The sequence below is a fragment of the Diabrotica virgifera genome, chromosome 5 (assembly GCF_917563875.1).
Source record: "Diabrotica virgifera virgifera chromosome 5, PGI_DIABVI_V3a".
NCBI classification, from domain to species: Eukaryota; Metazoa; Arthropoda; class Insecta; order Coleoptera; family Chrysomelidae; genus Diabrotica; species Diabrotica virgifera.
In genome coordinates, this window is record NC_065447.1 from 18,187,434 (window position 1) to 18,211,783 (window position 24,350).

A 24,350-nucleotide genomic window follows, 5' to 3' on the forward strand; every position below is an offset into this window, starting at 1 on the left:
ATCTCAAGGGAAGGTCTGTTGAAACAGCTACATACGAATTCGTGGATAAGATTTTGAATGGATGGGAGAACGGGGAGATTTCCTTGGGAATGTTCCTGGACTTATCAAAAGCATTTGACAGCATAGATCATCATATTTTGATCAACAAACTAGAAAGATATGGAATTCGTGGCCCTGCTCGGGACTGGATAAGAGATTACCTCACTGACAGACGACAAAAAGTTATTATAACTCGAGAAGGACAACAGTTTTCTTCAGAAGAAGGGAATTTACAACTTGGTATTGCTCAGGGCAGTGTCATGGGACCACTTCTTTTTGTTTTCTACATTAACAATCTTGGTAGCGAAATACTGAGCAGTGAGTCTCACCTTGTAAATTTTGCAGATGATGCAAACTTATTAACATTAGCATCAACGTTTGAGGATCTTCTGAGTATTTCTTCAGATCACTTAAAAACAGCTCAGAATTGGTTCTTAAAAAATAAATTGGTTTTAAATACTGAGAAGACTAACTGTGTTTGTTTTCACACAAAGCAAAATAATGAGATAATTCCAGAGGAGATTGAGTTGGATGATCAAACTGTTGAATTATCAACAAATACAAAATTCTTGGGTATTTACATAGATCAACATCTAAATTGGTCAGAGCATCTGTGTGTTGTTCGCAAGAGAATCAACATGGCATGTAATTCATTACGAGTAATGTCTAAGTATTTGAATTTACAACACCTTAAGACAGTTTATTTTGCAAACATCTACTCAGTGCTCAGATATGGTATTATTTTCTGGGGAGGAGGAACTGATGTTGATAGAGTATTCATTGCTCAGAAGAGAGCAATAAGAACAATGCTCAAGATAAAAGCTCGAAGGACCTGTAGGGGAAAATTTAAGGAGTTAAGATTATTAACTGTGGCAGGGCTTTATATATATGAGTGTTTACTGTTCCTGTTCAAGAATAGGATAGGTTTACACATTCTGAGCCAAAACACAGCATACCCACTAGGTATGTAGGGCTCAATTTTCCTATACATAGGCTAGTCGCAACAGAGAGAGGACCTACATATTCGTGTATAAAATTTTTTAACAAATTGCCTGTTAGAATTAAATTGCAACAGAATTTTAATATATTTAGAACTGAAATAAAAAGCATTTTATTGGATTTAGAACCATATTCTGTGTATGAGTTTTTAAATCACACATTTTAACTTTTAACTCATAGTATTTGTAATTGTAATTTTGTATGTATATTAGACACTTATTATTCAATTGTGACAATTTGCTGTAAGTATGTTGTTTACAATTTTTTTTAATAAAAGATATTTTGAATTTGAATTTGAATTCCCCAGCTGCCTGCATATAGAAATGCTTAAAATATGTGTGCTTATCGAGGACAGTGATGTAATAACTCCACTGCCTGTCAACTTTGTCAGGTTTATCCACCAATTCTTTTTCAAAAGCGTCATTCAAACAATAGCATCTTATATTGCTCGGAATGGCTTCACTGTAGGAAGTTATTGTTTTAGAAAACTACATGTTTATATGTATGAACAACATTATTGTTGTCTGATATAACGCGATCGGCTTATAAAAAGGTAATTAGTCCGCCATTTCAATTCTCGTTATAGAGGGAGTCTACTGTATTTGAATAAGATGCCTCATAAATGAATGTACACTGCGAGGCAAAAAAATCGATCCACTAAAAAATTGTTCATTTTTGAAGTTTCGAAAATTCCTAAACCTGTTGTTCGCTTTAAGTGATTTTTTTACCACGTTATAGCCTTATTCATTGACAATATCGCTGTAATAATATTGTTGCTAGACAGTCAAACTGTCATTGTATACTGAGTGTATGAATCAAACTGTGTTTTTTTCTCAAAGTTCGCATCATCTTGTGGACTATTCTAGCACTTATAAAATACTGAAATTAAAACCTAACTATAGCTTCAGGTTTTCTTAACATTTTGTCTTTTGATTCGTTCACTTATGTTGGATACTAAAAAAAGTTAGGTACTTTAACAACTGGCCATGTTCGTCATCAGTACAGGGTTTTTTTTAAATAAGTGCGGCAAACTTTAAGGGGTAATTTTACACATGAAAATAATGACAGTTTGCTTAATAATCATATGTCTGCAAACGCTTCGTTTCCGAGATACGGGATGTTCAATATTTTTTTACAAACTGACAATTTATTTATTGCTTTGAAACCAGTTGAGATATGCAAATCAAATTTGGTGGGTTATAAGACGTAGTTATTGCACATTTTTTGACATACAATTAAGAATTTTATATTCACCGTTGGCGTGCTTACGGGTAATATTATGGGTCATTAATGCAATTAATGAAATCTGTACTATTTGTAACAATAAGGAGTTAGAAACAATTGAACATATACTTTTTGATTGTCCAATATATTCTTGTATGAAACAATCATCCATTAATTATATAGCCGATATTGATACTGTAACTCATACCTTAAATAACATTACAGTGTATTCAGCTAAAATAATAGCTGGCTATATCTGGAATGTTCTAAAACTTAGGTCTTTCATCATAAATGAATAGTTAAATACGTAAATTATACTTTGTATCTTTAATTAATTCTTATATAACTCGTTGTTTTTTTTTTTTTTTTTTTTTTTTTTTTTTTTTTTTTTTTTTTTTTTTATTTATTTCTTTCTTTTGTTTATCCCTAAAATAAACATATTGTGTGTTTCTTGGGATGAAAAAAAAAAAAAAGAAAAAAAAAGGAACGAAATATTTGTTCTCACCCTTTCCATAAAATTGTAAAATTTTAAAAGGAAATAAATGTATCTATCTATCTATCTATCTATCTATTAATTGGGAGTATTTCTTAGCTAATGATGATATTAACATTAGCATTGAAATTTTTTATCAGATTCTAAAATTAGCATTAGATTTGTTTGTACCTATTAGAAGATACAAACCATCTGTATATCCTCGTTGGTTCTCATCTGCACTTTAAAAGTTGATATCTTGTAGGAAGGCAGCTCATGCTAAGTTTAAAAATACTAACTCAGCTGGTGATTATTCAAACTTTTCTAATCTTCGAGCTCAGTGTAAAACTTTGACAAGGACATGTTATGATAATTATATTTCTAGTACTGATCTGACGGTTAGTGAAAATACAAAATACTTCTGGAATCACATTAACTCATTGAAACAAGATCACGGTATCCCCAATAAAATGCAGTATAATGGTACAATTGCTGAAAGTGGTACAGACATTAGTAATTTATTTGCTACTCATTTCTCTAGTGTTTATAAAAGTGATAATATAGATGTGTCAAATATGCAATACGATATTTTTAGTCAACCTGACATTCCATTTATACAATTTTCCCTAAGCGAGGTTTATGAAGGAATTAGCTCTTTAAAAGGTAAACTGGTTAGTGGTCCGGATGGTATCCCTGCATATTTTTTGATAAATTGTAAATGTAGTCTTTCCGAACCACTAAATTATTTATTTAATTCTTCGTTAAAATTACAACAATTTCCTGTTAAATGGCGGGATAGTTTTATTACCCCTGTATTCAAAAATGGTCTGAAAAATAATATTGCTAATTATCGTCCCGTAGTATTACTTTCTGCAATACCTAAATTATTTGAACTGTTGTTATATAAACCCTTGTCATGGTATTGTAAAAATATTCTGATCGAACAACAGCATGGTTTTATGAGTGGTAAGTCTACCAACACAAACTTACTGCTTTATCAACATTGTATCACTTCTGCCTTTGAAAAGAGGTACCAAGTTGATTCAATTTACACTGACTTTTCGAAGGCATTTGATACAGTGAACCACGATTTACTCTTACAAAAACTCGTTAAAATCGGATTTCCACACTATTTAGTGAATTGGTTGGAAAGTTACCTACAATGCAGGATTCAGTATGTGAAAATAAAAAATTTTACTTCGATTCCTATAAACGCAAGTTCTAGCGTCCCACAGGGATCACATTTGGGACCCTTACTATTTAATATTTTCATTAACGATGTAGCTTCATGTTTTAAATATTGTAAGTTTTTATTATTTGCTGATGACCTGAAATTATTTATGGAAATTTCTGAATTATCTGACTGTTTCAAGTTACAAGATGATTTAAATTACTTTATTAATTGGGCTACCAATAATGCCATGTCTTTAAATCCACGCAAATGTTTTACAATAACTTTCTCGAGATCAACAAATCCTGTAAATTTTGTTTATAATATTAATTCTGTTCCTTTAGAGAAAATTAGTGAAATCAAGGATCTAGGAGTAATTTTTGACAGTTCTTTGACATTTGTCTCACATTTAAGATCTATTACTAGTAGAGCTTTGAAAACTTTAGGATTTATAACTAGAAACTCTATAGAATTTTCTGTTTCTACATTCAGGACTTTGTATTTATTTTTAGTATGCAGCATCCTATTGTATGTTTCACCAGTGTGGTCACCTCATTATCGATCACATATTTTATCTTTGGAAGCAGTCCAGAATAGGTTTTTGAGAACTTGTCGGTGGAGATTACATATGCCTCAATTTTCTTCTTATCAGAGAATAAATAATCATTTAAAGTTGTTGTCTATTGAAAAAAGAATGTGTGTGTACTTTGTACGCACGTAAGAAGTTATACTTCTATTATATGATTTAAACGAAATTAATATACTTTTTATTTATATTTTGTTTAAATATTAAACTAATTTATACTTACTACTTCTCAAACATTTTTATTAGAACAGTGCCAAAAATTAAAATAATAAAAGAATAAAACACAGACAAACACATTAAACAAGCCACAAATGATGTCTGAAAATTAATTGTCGAAATTTTTTTTAACTAAATACGTATTTTCTGAAAATACAATTATATAATAAATATACTTACAATCATAAAATGTATTAAAAAAAAACAAAAAAGAAAGTTTCTATTGGGGCTCGAACCAGCGCTGATAAGAGCGGTTGGTATTGGAATTCACTCGCCTTCTCCGCTTAGGCGCGGACACTATGTGTCATTATTTACGAAGATCGACTAACTAAACGGATTAAACTTGTGATATTTTGATATTTTGAAAATTGATCAAATTATCTTAATTTTGAATTGAAATGATTTAGAATTGAAAAAATACAACAAAACATAGAGCAAAAAACCAATATATTAGGTGAATATTGATAGAAATTTTGATGGTAATCAAATTATATAAATAAAAGTATTACATACTATGTATTTTGGCAGATCAAATAGGTAGGTTTATACCCATGATACATTAACAATTATTACGTACCTGTTGCTTTTAAAAACTATTTAAAAGTCACTACAATATTATAAACTTTTTTGTTTCTGTCCTCACAACAATAAAACTAATATATTATAATAATAATAATAATAATACTTTATTCATCCTTACAGATTATTTACATAATATAGGACATGTCAAAGTAAAGAATATAGACATTTAAAAAATAGAAAAGTTAAAGACTACCTATACAATATAAACATACACACAAACATAGAAACAACATACTAAGACATAAATTCCGAGACACTATAAAAACATGACTCAATGAGATAAGTCTTCAATTTATTCTTAAATATTCTAACATCATCTGCCTCACTTTTTATTTTGGATGGGAGCTGATTAAAAAACCTTATGCCGCTATATTCAGGGCTTTTTTCAAACATGGAAGTGTAATGTTTAGGAGCCCTAAAGAAATCTTTTTGTCTAGTACGATAATTGTGTACATCTGAATTTGATGTCAATGAATTAATATTAGCTTTTGTGTACAGAATACATCTGTATATAAAAATTGAGGGAACAGTAAGTATTTGGTATTTTCTAAAATGGTCTCTACACGTATGTCCATATGGTAAATTAAAAATCAAGCGGATTATGCGTTTTTGGGCTATAAAAACTTTTGAGACATTTGTTGCACTGCCCCATAGAACAATATTGTATGACAAATGTGAATAGATGATAGCGTAATAAACATTAAGTATCTGTTCCGTTGTGAATAAGTATTTAAGTTGCAAAAGAGCATAGTATCCAGAATTAATTTTCCAACATACATGATTAATATGTGCCTCCCAGCTCATATTACTGTTAAGATGTAGTCCCAGAAACTTTGTAGTATCAGATAAAGTGATAAAATCGTTGTCGACTTTGATAGAGAAATTTTCCTTAATTGGAGTTTTTATATAAAATTGCATACATACTGTTTTACTCGAATTTACTATTAAGGAGTTTTTTTCGCACCAAGACGTAAACTCATGGGCTAAGGTATTGAGTTTTAACCTCAATTCCTCAGCATTTTCTGCAGATGTCGCTAAAGTCGTGTCATCAGCATATAAAAAAATATTTTCCGTACTCATATATTTGGGCATATCATTGATATAACAAAGAAATAACAAAGGACCCAGTATTGATCCTTGTGGAACGCCAAGATCAACGTCATACAAATCTGATTGATAATGTCCAATTTTGACATACATCTGTCGACATTCTAGATATGATTGTAACCACTTTAAAAAATTACCTCGAAATCCAAGGTATAGTCCAATATCCAAGTATACATTTGTTTACCTTTACCTCCAAACCACAGCTGCCATATCGGATAATTTTTGACATGTCATTTGAACATCCAATCAGAAAAAAGTTATAATGCGCATGCGCCAGGCTGATAGGTTTTAACATATAAAAAAATTACCCTCTATCGCCGGTAAAGAAGTATAACTTCAAAAACTTTAATTATTAATGATCTTTTATTTCTTCATAAAATCTTGGAGGGTAATATAACTTGCCGGGATTTGTTAGAGCTAATCAACTTTAAAGTAAACACTATAAATATTAGAGATAAACCATTATTCTCAATTAGTTTTCATTATACCAACTATGGATATAATAGTCCTATACCTAGATTTCATAACTGGGTAATGAAATTAATAAAACTACAGATCTGCTGGGAGTTAGTCAAACCAGGTTTAAGAACCAACTGAGGGAGTATTTAATGTAATATGTTATTCTGATATATTTATTTGTTAGGAACCAACTGAGGGAGTATTTATGTAATTTTTGTATTTTATATAATTTAAGTATTTTATGTAGGTAATATGTTATTGTGATATATTTACTTGTTAGTAGGTTAGTGTTAAAAATGTCTATATATCTTTATATTGTAAAAAGGAGATTTTCCGTTAAATAAATAAATAAATAAATATTTTTGTTTAAAATTATCTCAGCTACATTCCGTGTTTAGAACATATTTTCTACAGCATACAGATTTTTGTTAAATCGAGGTTTTTAAGGGAGGGGGTTTAGGGTGAGTGTGCAACTCTTGTCGGTACGAGTTGCAAACATTTTTGCATCTTTTTGGGGTCCCAAAATTAACATTAGCAAAATTCAGCTTGTTCATATGATTTTCAGAGGTTGAGGCATTTTCGTCTCTGACAACTGAAGTACTAGAGGGGGTGACACATTAGGTATTTGCATTTGGGTGGGGACTCTCTGTGATTGGCTCTGGGCATATTGAACAGATTAAAGTAACTCTTCATAATGTATTGTCCGATGATTAAATGTTAATTTGTTAACACAATACTACTTATTTACTTTTCTTGTAATAATAGAGGATATCACAAAAGCAAATTTATCGATATGGTTGAAAAACGGATTGTTTTTTGTCCTAACTTAAACAAACATAGTCGTAGAAATTAGTTTTAGACCGGGCAGTATCGTCGCCCCCGCTAGCGAAATTATTCCGATTCGATTTTTTTGCACAAACTTACTCAAAAAGAGGTCCTTATAACATATCCACAGGGTGCCGGGCGGTGCCGTGGTCGAAAAATTGTTTATACAATTTTTTTTAAACAAATTCACGAAAATAATTTTTTTATTTCGAACAATTTGAGATAATTTGGGTCATTCTGAGCAAAAAAGGGCTCTTGTCATTTTTCTCTAAAATTGATTGTTGTCGAGTTATATGCGATTAAAAATTTGAAAAATGCGAAAATGGCCATTTTTATGGCCTAATAACTTGATTAAAAATTATTTTAAAATTCAAAAAGTAACCAAATCAAGTTTCAAACCTTTTCTTTAAGGTCCTGAAGAGATTTTTGTCATTATTTTATTACAAAGCTGTTATTTTTAATTATTAACAATTAGCGCTATAGTCCAGGATGTATCGTCGCCCCCGTTAGTGAAATTATTCCGATTCGATTTTTTTGCACAAACTTACTCAAAAAGAGGTTCTTAAACATATCCACAGGGTGCCGGGTGGTGCCGTGGTCGAAAAATTGTTTAAACAAATTCACAAAAATAATTTTTTCACTTCGAACAAATTTTTTTTAAGATCATCTGGGACATTCTGAACAAAAAGGTCTGTTGTGATTTTTCTTTAAAATTGATTGCTGTCGAGTTATACGCGATTTAAAATTAAAAAAATGCGAAAATGGCCATATAACTCGACAACAAACTTTAGAGAAAAATCACAAGAGACCTTTTTTGCTCAGAATGACCCAAATTATCTGAAAAAATATTGTTAGAAATAAAAAAAAATATTTTTGTGAATTTGTTTAAAAAAAAATGTTGTAAAACAATTTTTCGACCATGGTACCGCCCGGTACCCTGTTGATATGTTGTAAGGACCTCTTTTTGAGTAAGTTTGTGCAAAAAAATTGAATCAGAAAAAACTCGCTAGCGGGGGCGACGATACTGCCCGGTCTATTTAGATAAGGTGAAAAGCTCGGGTTCGTTCGGAAAAAATTCCCATGAGTTTTTTTTGCCCCAAAATAAGGTTTAAGAGGTCGCCTTGGCGAAGAGTGGTCCTAATTTTTGTTAAACAATAAATGGTAAAAATCAATTTATTCAGCCCGGGCAGATTTTTTTAGGGTTTTGGATCTTTCTAAACAAAAAAGGTCTCTTGTATTTTTTTATTTAAAGTTGATCATTTTCGAATTTTACACAATTGATCGCTGAACAAAAAAAAAACCCAAAAATGACGATTGTCAGGCTCAAAAACTCAAGTAAAAAATAATATTTTTGAAATCATCAAGTTCAAACATTCTTCTATCATCTCCCGATAATAATTTTTGGCTTGTTTTATTCTAAAACATTGTTTTTTAATTAATAATGAAGCGCCTATTACAGAACGGGCGCTCGGTCTGTCGTGTGTATAAGAAAGAGCAACAAGATTTATGCCACAAATTTTTCCTAGTTTGATTTCCCATTGTACAAATGAGTGCCTGTGCTGTCATACCGCTCCATTAACCCGCCGTTACACGCGTCTTCTATTGTGACGTGGTTGCACGCGTATGAGCGTCGCCCTCACCTACATATATTCGACTTATTTCGAGGAAGAATGAATGTCAACATGTACAAATATAAAATGGGTTGTACTTACATATTATAGAAAGTCTCGTAAACCAACTTTTTTTATTAATTTAACAAAACAAAAGTAAAAATAATATACATAGATCAAAAGCAAGTTTTCTTAATTTTCAATTTCAGCAAGCCACTGAAGAAATTAACGTTCTTTACGCGAATTCATTTTACTAAAAATACAAATTACAATTAACAACTGTTCTGAAGATATTTCTTTGTGGCATTTATGTAATTAACTATTAATATTTTGTATTTTGATAACGACGTCCGAGGTGGAATGCGAAACGTCAATAAAATCAATATTTCAAGTTAAATTGTGGCTTATTTCCCAATTAGAATAGGTAAATTTAGAAATGGGTTCTTAACCAGTGGCGCGCCTAGAATTTTTCTCTGGGGGGGAGGAGGGGTTCGCTTGGGCACCGAAAGTTTTTTGTATTATTTGTGAAAGACAAGTTACATTTTCCTACTTTCTTTTATATATATTTCTATATGCTCTGGGTGGGATTTTAACCCCCAAACCCCCCGCTCGGTGTGCCACTGTTCCTAACCTAATCCAAACAATAATATTTTAATTAAACCTACCTAAATATTAAATAAAAACCTAAAAGTTTCTTTGAGATAACAGAAACGTGATTTCACCGTGATTGCACGCGCAGTGAGGAATTCCCTCACTTGAAGAGGGATGTCTCTTCTTTCAACTATCCCACAGCACACTGACCGCCTGAAATATTCTATAACTTGTTCATACCCTCTCATAAACCATGCTAGAGGCATTCCTGGGTGCTTAAGGTTATCGTATTACTTTACACAATTTCATTGGTTATAAACAAATATGGTGAGGGATTCCCTCATAGCGCGTGTAATGGCGGGTTAACAACTAAAAACAATGTTCTACAATGAAATGAGCTCTAAATACTTATACTTATTGGAAACTGATAAAACAAGGTTTGAACTTGAATTTAGGCACTTGTGAATTCAAAAATAATATTTTTTACTTGTGTTTTTAAGCCTTGAAAACCGTCATTTTTCGTTTTTTTTTTAAGTTTTAAATTGTTTATAACTTGAAAACGATCAACTTTAGAGAAAAATTACAACTGCCTTTTTGTTCAGAATGATCTAAAAAAAACTAAAAACTGTCCGAGCTGAAAGATTTTTATAATTTGTTTAAGATGTATCTTTTATTATTTAGCGAAAACAATAATTATACCAATGTATTTACATAAGTTTCAACAATAAAAAAATCGAAGTACATAGTACACAATATGTTTTTATAGTAATTGACAGTTAAGTGTTCCCAATTAGGTTACCAATTTGTTTGACAAATAAAATTTAAATTAAAACTTCCCATAATTAGTTCTATATTTTCCGGTAGACTTATACGAGGGCCGGCCCATTAATTTTGAAATACCTATCTGTGATGGTTTTTTATGATTTTCAACTCTCTTGATGGTAATATAACATTATGTCGAGCAACACTTTTTACTTTTGATAAAAAACATCATTTTGGTCTAGTGTGTTTCGTTAAGGTAGAGTTTCACGATACGATACAATAATATCGAGTATCGATATCGGCAATACTTTCTTATAAAAATATCGTATTGATATTGATTTCGATACGATATCGATACAATAATACTCTATAAAATATTGACATAAAAAGGATTATACATCTGAGCTGTGTAGGCGCTTTATGCCCACTTTGGCATGCTTGGCAAATGGACATTATTCTAAAAATATTACGAATATTTCTTATAACTTATACAGGGTGTCTGCGTAACTTGGAACCATATGGGAAACTTTTTTAATATCAATTTTACGAAAAAAAGTAATTCTTTATAAAGTGCTCTGCATAGTCTAAAACCTAAGATGCAATCATCAGATATCAAATTTTGTCAACAGTATACGAGGTATGTCAAAAAATGTGAATTTCGCTCAAGAGCAAACTACCTTTATATTTCAAAATATCAAAAAATTTTATTATGAAAAGTTGTTTGTAATTAAAAACCATATTCAAATATGCAATAACAGCCTTCTACTTGAAAAAAAAAATTCTGAAATTTTCCCAAATTACTGATTCCGAACATCATTTTTATTTATTAGACATGTAATAACTCTTTTATTAATAATTTTAGGAAAAAAAGTTATTCTTCATAAAAATCTGTGCATGGTATAAACCTCAAGATGCAACTATTGATTATCCAAGTTTGTTAATTTTTTAATACGAGGTGTGTCAAATAATATGAATCTCTAAATTCTTTCTAAATTCATATTATTTGACACACCTCGTATCAAATTAACAAACTTGGATAACTGATCGTTGCATCTTGAGGTTTAGACCATGCACAGATTTTTATGAAGAATAACTTTTTTTCCTAAAATTATTAATAAAAGAGTTATTACATGTCTAATAAATAAAAATGATGTTCGGAATCGGTAATTTAGGAAAATTTCAGAATTTTTTTTTCAAGTAGAAGGCTGTTTTTGCATATTTGAATATGGTTTTTAATTACAAATAACTTTTCATAATAAAATTTTTTGATATTTTGAAATATAAAGGTAGTTTGCTCTTGAGCGAAATTCATATTTTTTGACATACCTCGTATACTGTTGACAAAATTTGATATCTGATGATTGCATCTTAGGTTTTAGATTTTAGACTATGCAGAGCACTTTATAAAGAATGACTTTTTTTCGTAAAATTGATATTAAAAAAGTTTCCCATATGGTTCCAAGTTACGCAGACACCCTGTATGATATGTATATTCTTATAAAGATTGAAATGGCTAAATGCTTCTTTGAAAGCCGACAAATACTTACTAATTCTGTATTGTTTAATAATTGTATTGTTTAATTAATAATTGAAAATATAGGGAAATCCCCGGAGATTCGGAATAAATCGCAATTCAGTATTTGTTAAAAATTATTTTTGAGTCATCATCACTCACTTCCATAATATTGCCACAAATGCCACATGATAAAAATAGTGTAATCATAACAGTCATTTACTTACTCTCAAGAGGCACTCAAGTGTAAAATATTATAACAGCTGATGCTTGGGTTGCAGATCACTTATACTTTTATGTAATAAATAATTATGATCTAAATACCTATTCCACAAAATATAATCAAACAACTGTGGTGTTTTATTTTTTTTTTCTTGATATCGATATTTTCAATAATATCGAGGCAGGCGTATCGACAATACAAGAGTATTGTATTGATTTCAGATAATGAGTATCGTATCGACATTAATATTGCTAAGGTATGTATTGTATCGGTATCGTATTGGTTTTCGATACGATATCAATACAATATCGATATTTTTATCGAATATCGTGAAACTCTACGTTAAGGTCCAACGCCCACGACGCAACTGTTTTCAAATAACGATTGAAAACCAGTTGGAAACCAGTTTTACGCTGCCGAGACAACAAAATAGTTGCGATCTCTAAGTTTCATCTGTTAAAAGTGCTTCTTCTCTTCACGTAACTTCCAACTTTTCTCTTCCTGAAAACTTCTTCGGCGGAAATTTTCCTTTTCTCTACGTAATTCTCTTACTAAAAATTCATATGTGATAAATGCTCTCTTTTCGTAAGCCAGTGATTTACCCACACTTTTTGATTTCGTCTTTTTAATAGCTTTTAAAATGTAATGATAAATTCCTAAATAACACAAAGAATCTTCTGTCGACGACATCGCAATACAGTATGAGCAAGTTTCTCGTGTGTCACCGATGCGACGTCAAGCCGGCCAAGTTCGCGATTTTAAATATAGACAAGGCGAAAACGGCGGGTTCGTTGGGAAAAATATTCCCATGATATTTTTTTGCATAATCACAGTCGTGAGACATCCCAGAATAAGGTTCAAGAAGTCGCCTAAACGAAAAGTGGTCCAAATTGTTTTTAACGATTTTTATAAATCAAATTGCAAAAATCAATGTTTTCGGCCCGGACAATTTTTTTTTTAGATATTTCGGACCATTCGGGACAAAAAAGGTCTCTTGTAATTTTTCTCTAAAGTTAATCGTGTTCGAGTTATAAGCAATTTAAAATTTGAAAAACGCGAAAATGGCAATTTTTAAGACTTAATAACTCTGTTAAAAATTATTATTATGAAAGTCAGAAAGTGACTAAATCAAATTTAAAGCCCCTTCTACATGATCCCGGAGAAATTTGTGTCATTAATTTATTACTAGGCTGTTATTTTTAATTATTAATAAGGAGCGGTAACATCGTATTGACGCAGCTGTAAATGTGAGTGCGAGTTAGATGCGCCATTGGACTGCCTGAATGGCATCTCTTTCGCACCCATCATGGACGGCCGCCTAATTCGTGCATGGCGCTCATTATTATTACTTAAAAATAACAGCTTAAAAATCAAATAATGACAAAAATTTCTGCAGGATCTTGTAAGGGGGGCTTTAAACTTTGATTTAGTCACTTTCTGACTTTCGTAGTATGTAATAACTTTTAACCGAGTTATTAAGCCTTGAAAATCGCCATTTTTCGTTTTTTTTTTCAATTTTAAAATGCTTTTACATACCTCGAAAACGATCAACTTTAGAAAAAAATTACAAGAGACCTTTTTTATCCAGAATGGTCCAAAAAACCTAAAAAAAAGCTGTCCGGCCGAAAATATTGATTTTTTTGCAATTTGATAAAAAAATTGTTAAAAAAATTTTGGATCACTTTTCGCGTGGGCGACTGCTTGAATCTTATTCTGGAATGTTTCACGAATGTGATTATGCAAAACAATCTCATGGGAATATTTTCTCCAAAGAACCCGCCGTTTTCGCCTTGTCTAATACCGCGTACTTAAAATTCGTATATCGTCTATCACCCACTTTAGATGTTGTAAAAACTTAACATAAGTAGATTAATATTTAATTTGAACTTCAATATAATATGTATTAATGTTTTTGTATCTATAATAATCCGAAGCCCTGAAGGGCATTCAGGATTATGATAAAGAAGAAGTATTTATAATAGATATTTTTTTATTTTCCAGGATCTGCATGAGCAAATCCATACGACACGTAGTAGACTTCTTAGAAACAGACGAGACTGATCTTCACACAATCGAAATACCACTAGAATTTCATATATTAGAATCAGGTACATGCCACGGCCTCGCTTTTTGGTTCGATGTCGCCTTCGGCGGTTCCCAACAGACCATATGGTTGAGTACTGCTCCGACAGAACCCCTAACGCATTGGTATCAAGTCAGATGTTTACTAGAGCAGCCTCTTCTTTTGAAACAGGGACAAGTGTTGACGGGAAGAGTGTTACTTTTAGCCAATAAACGACAGAGTTATGACGTCACTATTGAATTAACAGTGGAAGGAACTATGCAAACATCTCAAAATACTTTAGATCTGAAAAACCCTTACTTTAGGTATACAGGAGCGCCGGTACAGCCGCCCCCAGGTAATTTTTTTGAGCATATTTTATTTTTTAATAGCTTTGAGAAGATTTTCCGCAATTCTTCAATATTATCTGCCATTAATACGGTATCATCTGCATACCTTCAGTTATTAATAGAGATTCCGTTTACTACAATGCTAGTTGTTTTGTTGTCCAGTACCTCTTGCATGATAACTTCCGAGTACAAGTTAAATAGTAATGGAGAAAGAATGCAACCTTGCTGTACCCCTCTTTTAATTTTGATGTTTCCCGAATATGTGTTCTGTGATCTATTTTTATAATATGAGCTGTCTGGTTATAATTATGTTTCCTATTATTCTTATATATCGCTCATCTATTTGCTTTTGTTTCAAAATTGTCATGAGTTGGTTGTGCCTTACTCTGTCAAACGTATTTTCATAATCTATACAGCAGGCATACATATCTTTAACCACGTCCAAACAGTGTTGCGTTAATAAATGTTAGACAGAATAAAGCGTTTAGTTTTCACTCCATTACAAAATATGAACAGTGTGTTACTTATGTTATAATAGGATCTAATTTTTTGTAAATACGATTGTATCTAACCTTTAAAAACAATTTCAGTGCATGACCCATTACACTTATTGTTCTATAATCTTTACATTCTTTAGCATTGTTTTTCTTATGGATTGCAATGAAAGTAGAAGTCATCCAGTCATTCGGTATTCCTCTTGTTTCATAAACTATTAAAAAGTTTAGTAAGTACATGCATATAGTCTTCATGTAACCACGTTAATAGTTCAACAAGCATCTTTTCCTGACTAGGAGCCTTTCCATTTAGTACCTACCTCTTCATTTATTATCATTGGTCCTCTGTCTGGTTTTTCTGATATTGTTGGACCGAGTTTTTCATCTTGAAAGAGGCCTTCTATAATATATTCTTTCTATGTTTGTATTTTTGTTTCGTTGTCTATTTATCATAGTTTATTTCCATGGTTTCGTCTGTAGCTTCCGGTGATTTCTCTAATCTTCTTATGTACAGTGGTGTTAAAAAGTCCTGCATCACCTTACCAAATACGCGGTCTGTCGTCGATTTTTCCTTGTTCAGCATACTTCTTAATGACTCTAATTACTGTAGATCAGCGTTTCCCAACTGGTGGGTCGCGACCCACTAGTGAGTCGCGGACAGATTTCAGGTGGGTCGCGGCGTGGCTCTTACAGTAGCTGAGTGACGTACAGAGTACAAAATAGCGTATTATCATGGGTGAAGGATGGGTCGCGAATATAAAAAAACATCCGAAGATGGGTCGCCAGACATAAAAGGTTGGGAACCACTGCTGTAGATTGATTACAGTTTACTGCGGATGCTATTTCGCGACTAGATTTGTCGTTTCTATGGTGAAAAATAATTTCAAAACGCTTTTCGTTCGATAATTTAGTATGTTTGGTCTGGGGTGACATTTTAACCTTTTTATCAAAAATCAAAGAGCGAATAAAAAATGTGTTACGGTAACTACAGTGTTTATATAGTCAGAATAATATGTGGCAAATTTGTCATTAATATTCAATTCAATAGTACTTTAACGACTTAATAATCACCTCATAATTTTCTCGGATTATGGGAAATCGCTTCAATCAGATTATTTTAATCTTTTCTGTAGAATTTTGAGCTAGTAATTAAAAAAGCATTAGTAAGAATGTATACCGATAATGCTAATTACAAGCACAAACTTAAAATGAATTAGCGAAAATACACAAAAAACTTGTGTTAAACCTCAAAAACTATAAGGCGCTTAGGTGATGCAGGACTTTTTAACACCACTGTATGTTAAACGGGTTGTGTAATTCTTGTAGATTTTCTAGTTCACAGCATTTATTTTATATTTTTTTGTTTGCGTCTCTTAATCTATTTTATATTTCTCTGTGTATCTTGACATTTTATCGACAATTTTAACGATCCTTCCGTTCTCCATTAACTAAAGTATTTCAACGACCATGTAGTCTTTTTTCTTTTTCTGTCACCTTTTACTTTACATCTCTACTTATTTGTAATATTCTTTTAAATCCTTTAATTGGATGTTTGCACTCTGACCTTTCCTGTTACCAGTTATAGCTGACAGTAGTTATTGATTTGTCCTTTTTTCAACGTTAAATTTTGTTTCCCAGTGTGGAGAAATTTTTGTTGTTTTGTCTTATTTTGGATCAAAAACTACGTCAGCACCTGGATACGTCTTTACGCATTTGATATAATTTCTACTAGTCCATGGCGCATCTGTTTTGAGATGGACGTTGAGAGGTGACTTAAATTTTTTTGCAGAAATTGCTTGAAAATAACTCAAATAATAATATTTGAGTTATCCTCCCACTCAAAATGGTCCGGAATATTGTTTAAATAATCGAAATGTCAAAATATGAAGGAAAAATTCGATTTTTTTATTGTTTTTTTTATTATAACTTTAAAACTATTCATTTCTGAGAAAGTTGTACTGACATAAAAGTTGCGTAATTAAATTTCCTACAAAATAGAGATGGTTAAAAATTTAAAAAATAGTCACCCTTGTTGCAAAATAGAAATAATTGCGAAAAAACCCATACAAAAACAAGTATTCGTATTTTACCTTTTTCAACCATTTATGCTACACTTAGGACCTTCATATTTTACCCAGAAAAACTTTATGATGTAGTAAAACAACACCATAAATTTCATTAAGATCGGTTTAATAGGTTTTGCAAAATAAATTTTGCAATCCAGCTTTCGCAAAAAAAATCTTTTTTTTTAATGTTGCAGGAATGAAAATAAAGCAGATAGCAAGTTGAATTTTTTTTGCTTACAGAAGTGTACTGTACCTTTCATTTGCAATTTGCAAAATTAAAATCGATTAATTACCACGGCGTGAGGATTTTTTTTTAAATAAACATTAATTTTTGGTACTACGCGCAGGACAGCGGTGTTAGATTCACACAAGTTGATTTCCACCAAAATTTCTTCCAATCTTTATCTAATATATTATTTTCTTAATCTATATTTTGTTGTATTTTAATATTTTAATTCCACAAAAATCAACCTAATTTTATTATTGTTTGTGAAATATTGTTTAAACAATTGCATATGTTTAAAAATAATAAACTTTTATTCTCTAAGGTAAAATATATGAACAAAGACAGTTTTTGCTAAAAAAGTGTTATTTCAAAGGATAGAGTATGTGTTTTTATTTTGCAATAAACAAATTTATTTATTTATATCGAAATGTAATAAAAATTAAAACGTATCAATCATTATCAAAGGTCATTGGAATGCCCAATCAGAGCAAACTACCCGCTGTCCTGCGCGTAGCACCAATAATTAATGTTTATTTACAAAAATTCCTGACGCCGTGGTAGTTAATAGATTTTAATTTTGCAAATTGCAAATGAAAGGTACAGTACACTTCTATACGCAAAAAAAATTCAACTTGCTATCTGCTTTATTTTCAGTCCTGTAACATTTTGAAAAAATCAATTTTTTTTGCGAAAGCTGGATTTATTTTGCAAAATCTATTACACCGATGTTAATGAAATTTACAGTATTGTTTTACTGTATCATAAAGTTTTTCTTGGTGAAATATAAAGGTAAAGTGTAGCATAAATGGTTGAAAAACGTAAAATGCGAATACTTGTTTTTGTATGGGTTTTTCGCAATTATTGCTATTTTGCAACAATGGTGACTATTTTTTAAATTTTTAACCAATTCTTTATTGTAGGAAATTTAATTACGCAACTTTTGTTTTCACCCAATTTTGACAAAATGTGAAAACTTTGAATTATCCACGTCCGTCTGTCTGTCCGTCTGTAATCACAACTCCTCCGTCAATATACCAGCTAGAATGACAAATGATGTGTCAAATGAAAGCTTATAATCCAAGGATGTTACTAAAGGTGAGAAATTTTACCTAGGCTGTCTGTCTGTCGGTCTCTCCGACCGCGAATATAACTCATACGCCATTGTATCAGGTAGAATGACAAATGAGGTGTCAGATGAAAGCTTATAATCGAAAGATGGTAATACAGGTGAGAAATTTGACCTAGACTGTCTGTCCGTCTGTCTGTCCGACCGCGAATATAACTCCTACGTCATTGTACCAGGTAGAATGACAAATGAGGTGTCAAATGAAAGCTTATAATCCAAGGATTGTACTAAAGGTGAGGAATATTACCTAGGCTGTCTGTCCGTCGGTCTGTCTGACCGCGAATATAACGCCTCCGTCCTTATACCAGGTAGAATGACAAATGAGATATCAAATGAAAGCTTATAATCTAAGGATGGTACTGCAGGTGAGAAATATTACCTAGGCTGTCTGTCGGTCTGTTCGACCGCGAATATATCTCCTACGTCATTGTATCAGGTAGAATGACAAATGAGGTGTCAAATAAAAGCTTATAATCCAAAGATGGTAATAACGGTGAGAAATTTGACCTAGGATGTCTGTCCGTCCGACCGAGAATATAACTCCTCCGTCATTTTACCAGGTAGAATGACAAATGAGATGTCAAATGAAAGCTTATAATCCAAGGATGGTACTAAAGGTGAGAAATTTGATCTAGGCTGTCTGTCAGTCTGTCCGTCCGACCGCGAATATAAGTCCTCCACTATACCAGGCAGAATGACAAATTGAGGTGTCGAAAGAAAGCTTAGAATCCAAGGATGGTATAAATGTGAGAAACTTGACCTAGGACTTCCGGTTTTAGAAATGCGACCAGAAGTACTGTTTTAAAGTCACCGGAATAGTACAAGTGATATATTATTTGGCGCGACTTCGCAACAAGAGAACAAATATATACTTCCGGTTTCATGACTGTCTGCCCGTCTGTCTTTCTCCTCCGTTATTAATACAGATATAATGACAAATGAGGTGTCGAATGAAAGCTTATAACTCAAGGATGGTATTAAAGATGAGAAATTTGACATCGGACTTCCGGTTTTAGAGTTGCAAGTGTAAGTACTGTTCTAAAGTCACCGAAATAGTATAAGCGATATTACATTCGAGGTGCCTTAGCAAGATGAGAACAAAAAATGTAAAATTTTGGTTTTTATATCATTTCCGGAAAAGTAGTTCTAACCAGAAGTGCCGTTATAGTCGCAGAAATATTACATGTAACACATCAATCGAAGCGTATTGAAAAGTTGAGTTTTGAATCTTTAGTTTCGGTTTTGAAGTTATTTCTGTTTAAACAATGATGACCCAAAGTTTAGTAAAAATGACTCAAAATAATTAGTAAAATCGTTTATCAATCGGCGCAAAGTTATATACACGAAGCGTTCAAATATCGACTTCCAGTTCTACTTTCGATTACTTTGGATGACAACCTAGGACTTGCGAAATCCAATTACTTGTTATGTTAGTACAACTTTTCTCGGAAATGAATACTTTTAAAGTTATAATCAAAAAACGAAGAATAAAATCGAATTTTTCCTTCATTGTTTGACATTTTGATTATTTAAACAATGTTCCGGACCTTTTTGAGAGGGAGGATAACTCAAATATTATTATGTGAGTTATTTTCAAGCAATTTCTGCAAAACAATTTGAGTCACCTCTCAACGTCCAAATGTACTAATATTTTTACAGATGCGCCCTGGTCTATACATCTTATTGCTATCATAATATAGTTTATCTGGTTTCTTACGATTTTACCTTCTGTATCCTGAGGCGAGTTCCAGGCACCTTCTAACTCTATACCGTCAATGGGTGTCTGATTATCAGACTTAGAAACGAGCATACATTTCGTTTTTTTGGGCATTTATTTTGTCATTATTTTCAGTGGAGACTCCCAACGACCGAAACGCTTCTGTCAGGGACTATGTCTTATTCGAATATTTTTTTTATGGGAATAGTCTAAGAGCTGGGAGCGGATTTTGTGCGTGATAAGTAATATGGAAAAACTATACGGGGATATGTTGAATTAGTTGTGTACATGACTTTCACCAACGGCCGGAAACCAGAGTTGGGGCCGAGGGTAGTTATAAGGGGTCAAAGTCGCGGATTTTATTATTTTTTTATGACGCTCATGATCGAGATAGTGCACCAAAATTTGGGAATAAGTAGGTCATGACGTACCTAAGCAAAATCTCTAGGGACTCAACGCTGCGTGGCCGACAAAGGGGTGGGGGTAGGGGTGAATATAAAAAATATAACGGGTTTTTTGCGACGTTCGTGATCGAGATAGTGCACCAAAATTTGGGTATAAGTAGACCATGACATAAATAATTAAAATCCCTAGAGCCGGAAAGCAGGGTGGGGAAGGAAAGTAGTTATAAGGGGTCAACATTCCGTTTTTATTATTTTTTTTTTGTGACGCTCATGATCGAGATAGCGCGCCAAAATTTGGTCATGACGTATATAATTAAAATCTCCAGGAGTGGAACGCTGCGTGGTCGATAAAGGAGTGGGGCAGGGGTGAATATAAAAAAATGTAAGGGGTTTTTTGCGACGTTCGTGATTGAGAGAGTGCACCAAAATTTGGAAATAAGTAGACCATGGCATAACTAAGTAATATCCCCAGAGGCGGAGACCAGAGTGGCGGACGAGGGTAGTTATAAGGGGTAAAAGACGCGGTTTTTATTTTTTTTTGTGGCGCTAATGATGGAGATATTGCACCAAAATTTGGGAGTAAGTAGGTTATAACGTAACTAAGTAAAATCTTCAGGGCGGAACGCTGCTTGTGGTAGGCAGGGGTGAGTATAAAAATATATGGGGGTTTTTTTGCCGTTCGTGATCGAGATAGTGCACCAAAATTTGGGAATAAGTAGATCATGACATTACTAAGTAAAATCTCCAGGGGCGGAACGCTGCGTGGGGGACAAATGTTGTGCCGGGTCACAAAAAAATAATACACACTGCGACTTTGACCCCTTAAAACTACCTTCATCCCCAACTCTGGTTTCCGGCTCTGGGGATTTTACTTAGCTAAGTCATGGTCTAGTTATTTCCAAATTTTGGTGCACTATCTCAATCTAGCACGTCGCAAAAAACCCCTTATATTTTTTATATTTACACCTACCCCCACCCCTTTATCGGCCACGCAGCGTTCCACCCCTGGAGATTGTACTTAGTTACCTCATGACCTACTTATTCCCAAATTTTGGTGCACTATCTCGATCATGAGCGTCACAAAAAAAATAATAAAAACGGCGAATTTGACCCCTTTTAACTACCCTCATGCCTAACTCTGGTTTCCGGCTCTGAGGATTTTACTTAGTTATGTCATGGTCTACTTATTCCCAAATTTTGGTGCACTCTGTCAATCACGAACGTCGCAAAAAACCCCTTATATTTTGTGTATTCACCCCTGCCCCACCCCTTTGTCGGCCACGCAGAGTGCCACCACTGGAGATTTTACTTAGTTACGTCATGACCTACTTATTCCCAAATTTTTGTGCAGTCTCTCGATCATGAGCGTCACAAAAAAAAATAATAAAAACGGCGACTTTGACCCCTTATAACTACCCTCATCCCCAAATCTGGTTTCCGGCTCTGGGGATTTTACTTAGTTACGTCATGACCTACTTATTCCCAAATTTTGGTGCACTATCTCGATCATGAGCGTCATAAAAAAAATAATAAAATCCGCGACTTTGACCCCTTATAACTACCCTCGGCCCCAACTCTGGTTTCCGGCCGTTGGTGAAAGTCATGTACACAACTAATTCAACATATCCCAGTATAGTTTTTCCATATTACTTGTCACGCACAAAATCCGCTTCTATCTCTCCGACTAGAAGGATGTGGTAAATCTTGTAAGACCGTACCAGGCCGTGTCCGGTTAAGGATGACCTGGTGTGTGTTGGATTCAGAGTGGAAGAGTCCATCTGCACGCAGTCCCCTCCAAAGGGTCGTGCTCGACACCCATAGCTCCCTGCCTGCCAACTAAATTTCACTCCCTCATACAGACTATTATGTGGTATGTCCTTTCTAGACCGCTGTATCGCATGAATAGCCCGTCTTCTTTCTCTCTCTCTCTCTCCCTCACTCTCACAGTATTGCCTTCTATTCCGTTTTTCTCCTTATAGTCTAGTAAAATAAAATTGCACTACATGTAAATCACAATGTAAATTCGTACAGGTTGAAACAAATTTTATATCAAAGTTTAGGTGGGTACAAAAGATATTTTCAAGAAAGTATCCAAATCCTACAAGGGGATCATTGTTTAAATAATTAAAAAGGGGTCATTTTTGCAAAAAAATTACTTTTTTAACTGCTGAGGTCATTCAATTACTAATGAAGGTCTATAGGATTGTTTTCTGCAAAGTTAAAGGGTGAGTCTTTCACATAAGACTTACTAAATTAAATTTGACCCCCTATTTATTTAAATAATTATACATAAAACTTTAAAAACAAATTTGCAAAAAATAATTTTTAGCGTTTTAAATAAGCACTATAAAATATCTTATTTTACAGGAGAAATTGCGCTATATTATCAGTATTAAACAAAAAAAATTGGTCCAAAAATATTTAATATTTTTTGAGATATTGAATTTGTTTATTAAATGTTACTCTATTTTCAATTGCAAAAACGCGGTTGTTGCCAAAGAAATATTCACCTGTATTAAATCTTATTATTTTTATTTTTATTTATACTTTCGATAAATGTATTGATAAATTCAAATTTCAATTAAACTCCCCCTAAAATAGCATTTCAAAATTATTCAAATTTCTTTATAATTTCTTTTTTTAATAACTTCGCGGGGATTAAATATTTTGAAATGCCGTTTCGATAATTAAGTTCCTGGGAATTTTTCACTAAATTTTTTTGTCTTTTTTTCCTCTTCTTTTATTTTTCTTGGAGTTATATTATTACGGGCCCTTTTAGGGTTAAGTTTCATTAAGAATGTCGAATCTCTAAGTTGTAGATTCTAGACCTAAAAATATTAAGATTGGTCTAACATCACTTAAATAAAATGTGGCTACTTATTGAGTTACAGAGTGTTTTAATTAAAAATTTAAAAATTATTTTTAACAAGTACTTTCAAACTATTTGACGTATCCTTATCATACTTGGCAGAAAGTGTGGGTACTATACAGTCTACTAAATTGTGATAAACAAAAGTTTCTAGCTACTACCAGAGGCGTACGACAGGGGATAGTTAATGATTGACCCTTCCCAAATTCTACGCTACTGAGGGAATTACTATTTTAGCGAAATTTTTCGATTCTCCAATACTTTATATGTAAATAATATACTCTTTACTGGTAACGATTAAGTCATTAGTTTTCGAGATATTTGACGTTAAAAATGAAACGGCATAGTTATTTTGATTCATTCATTAATTCATTTTAAACTTTCAATATCTCTCAAACTGATGACTTTATGGATACCAAAAAAGTTATTTACATACAAAGTATTGGAGAATCGAAAAATTTCGCTAAAATAGTAATTCACTCAGTGGCGTAGAATTTGGGAAGGGTCAATCATTCACTATCCCCTGTCGTACGCCTCTGGCACTAGCTAGAAACGTTTATTAATCACAATTTAGTAGGGTGTATAATAGCCACACTTTCTGCCAAGTATGATAAGGATACGTCAAATAGTTTTAAAGTACTTGGTAACAATAATTTT

The 24,350-nt window shown here is 32.6% G+C and overlaps 1 protein-coding gene across 2 annotated transcripts in view; it reads left to right on the forward strand.

The window, feature by feature from the left end:
* LOC114332617 (histone-arginine methyltransferase CARMER) overlaps positions 1–24,350 on the forward strand; it is a 56,215-nt gene that overhangs the window by 1,882 nt on the left and 29,983 nt on the right. For both annotated transcript variants that reach the window (XM_028282448.2, XM_028282440.2), the window contains exon 2: positions 14,381–14,799. In XM_028282448.2, coding sequence (XP_028138249.1) covers positions 14,381–14,799 — 419 coding nt within the window. The remainder of the gene's footprint in view (positions 1–14,380; positions 14,800–24,350) is intronic.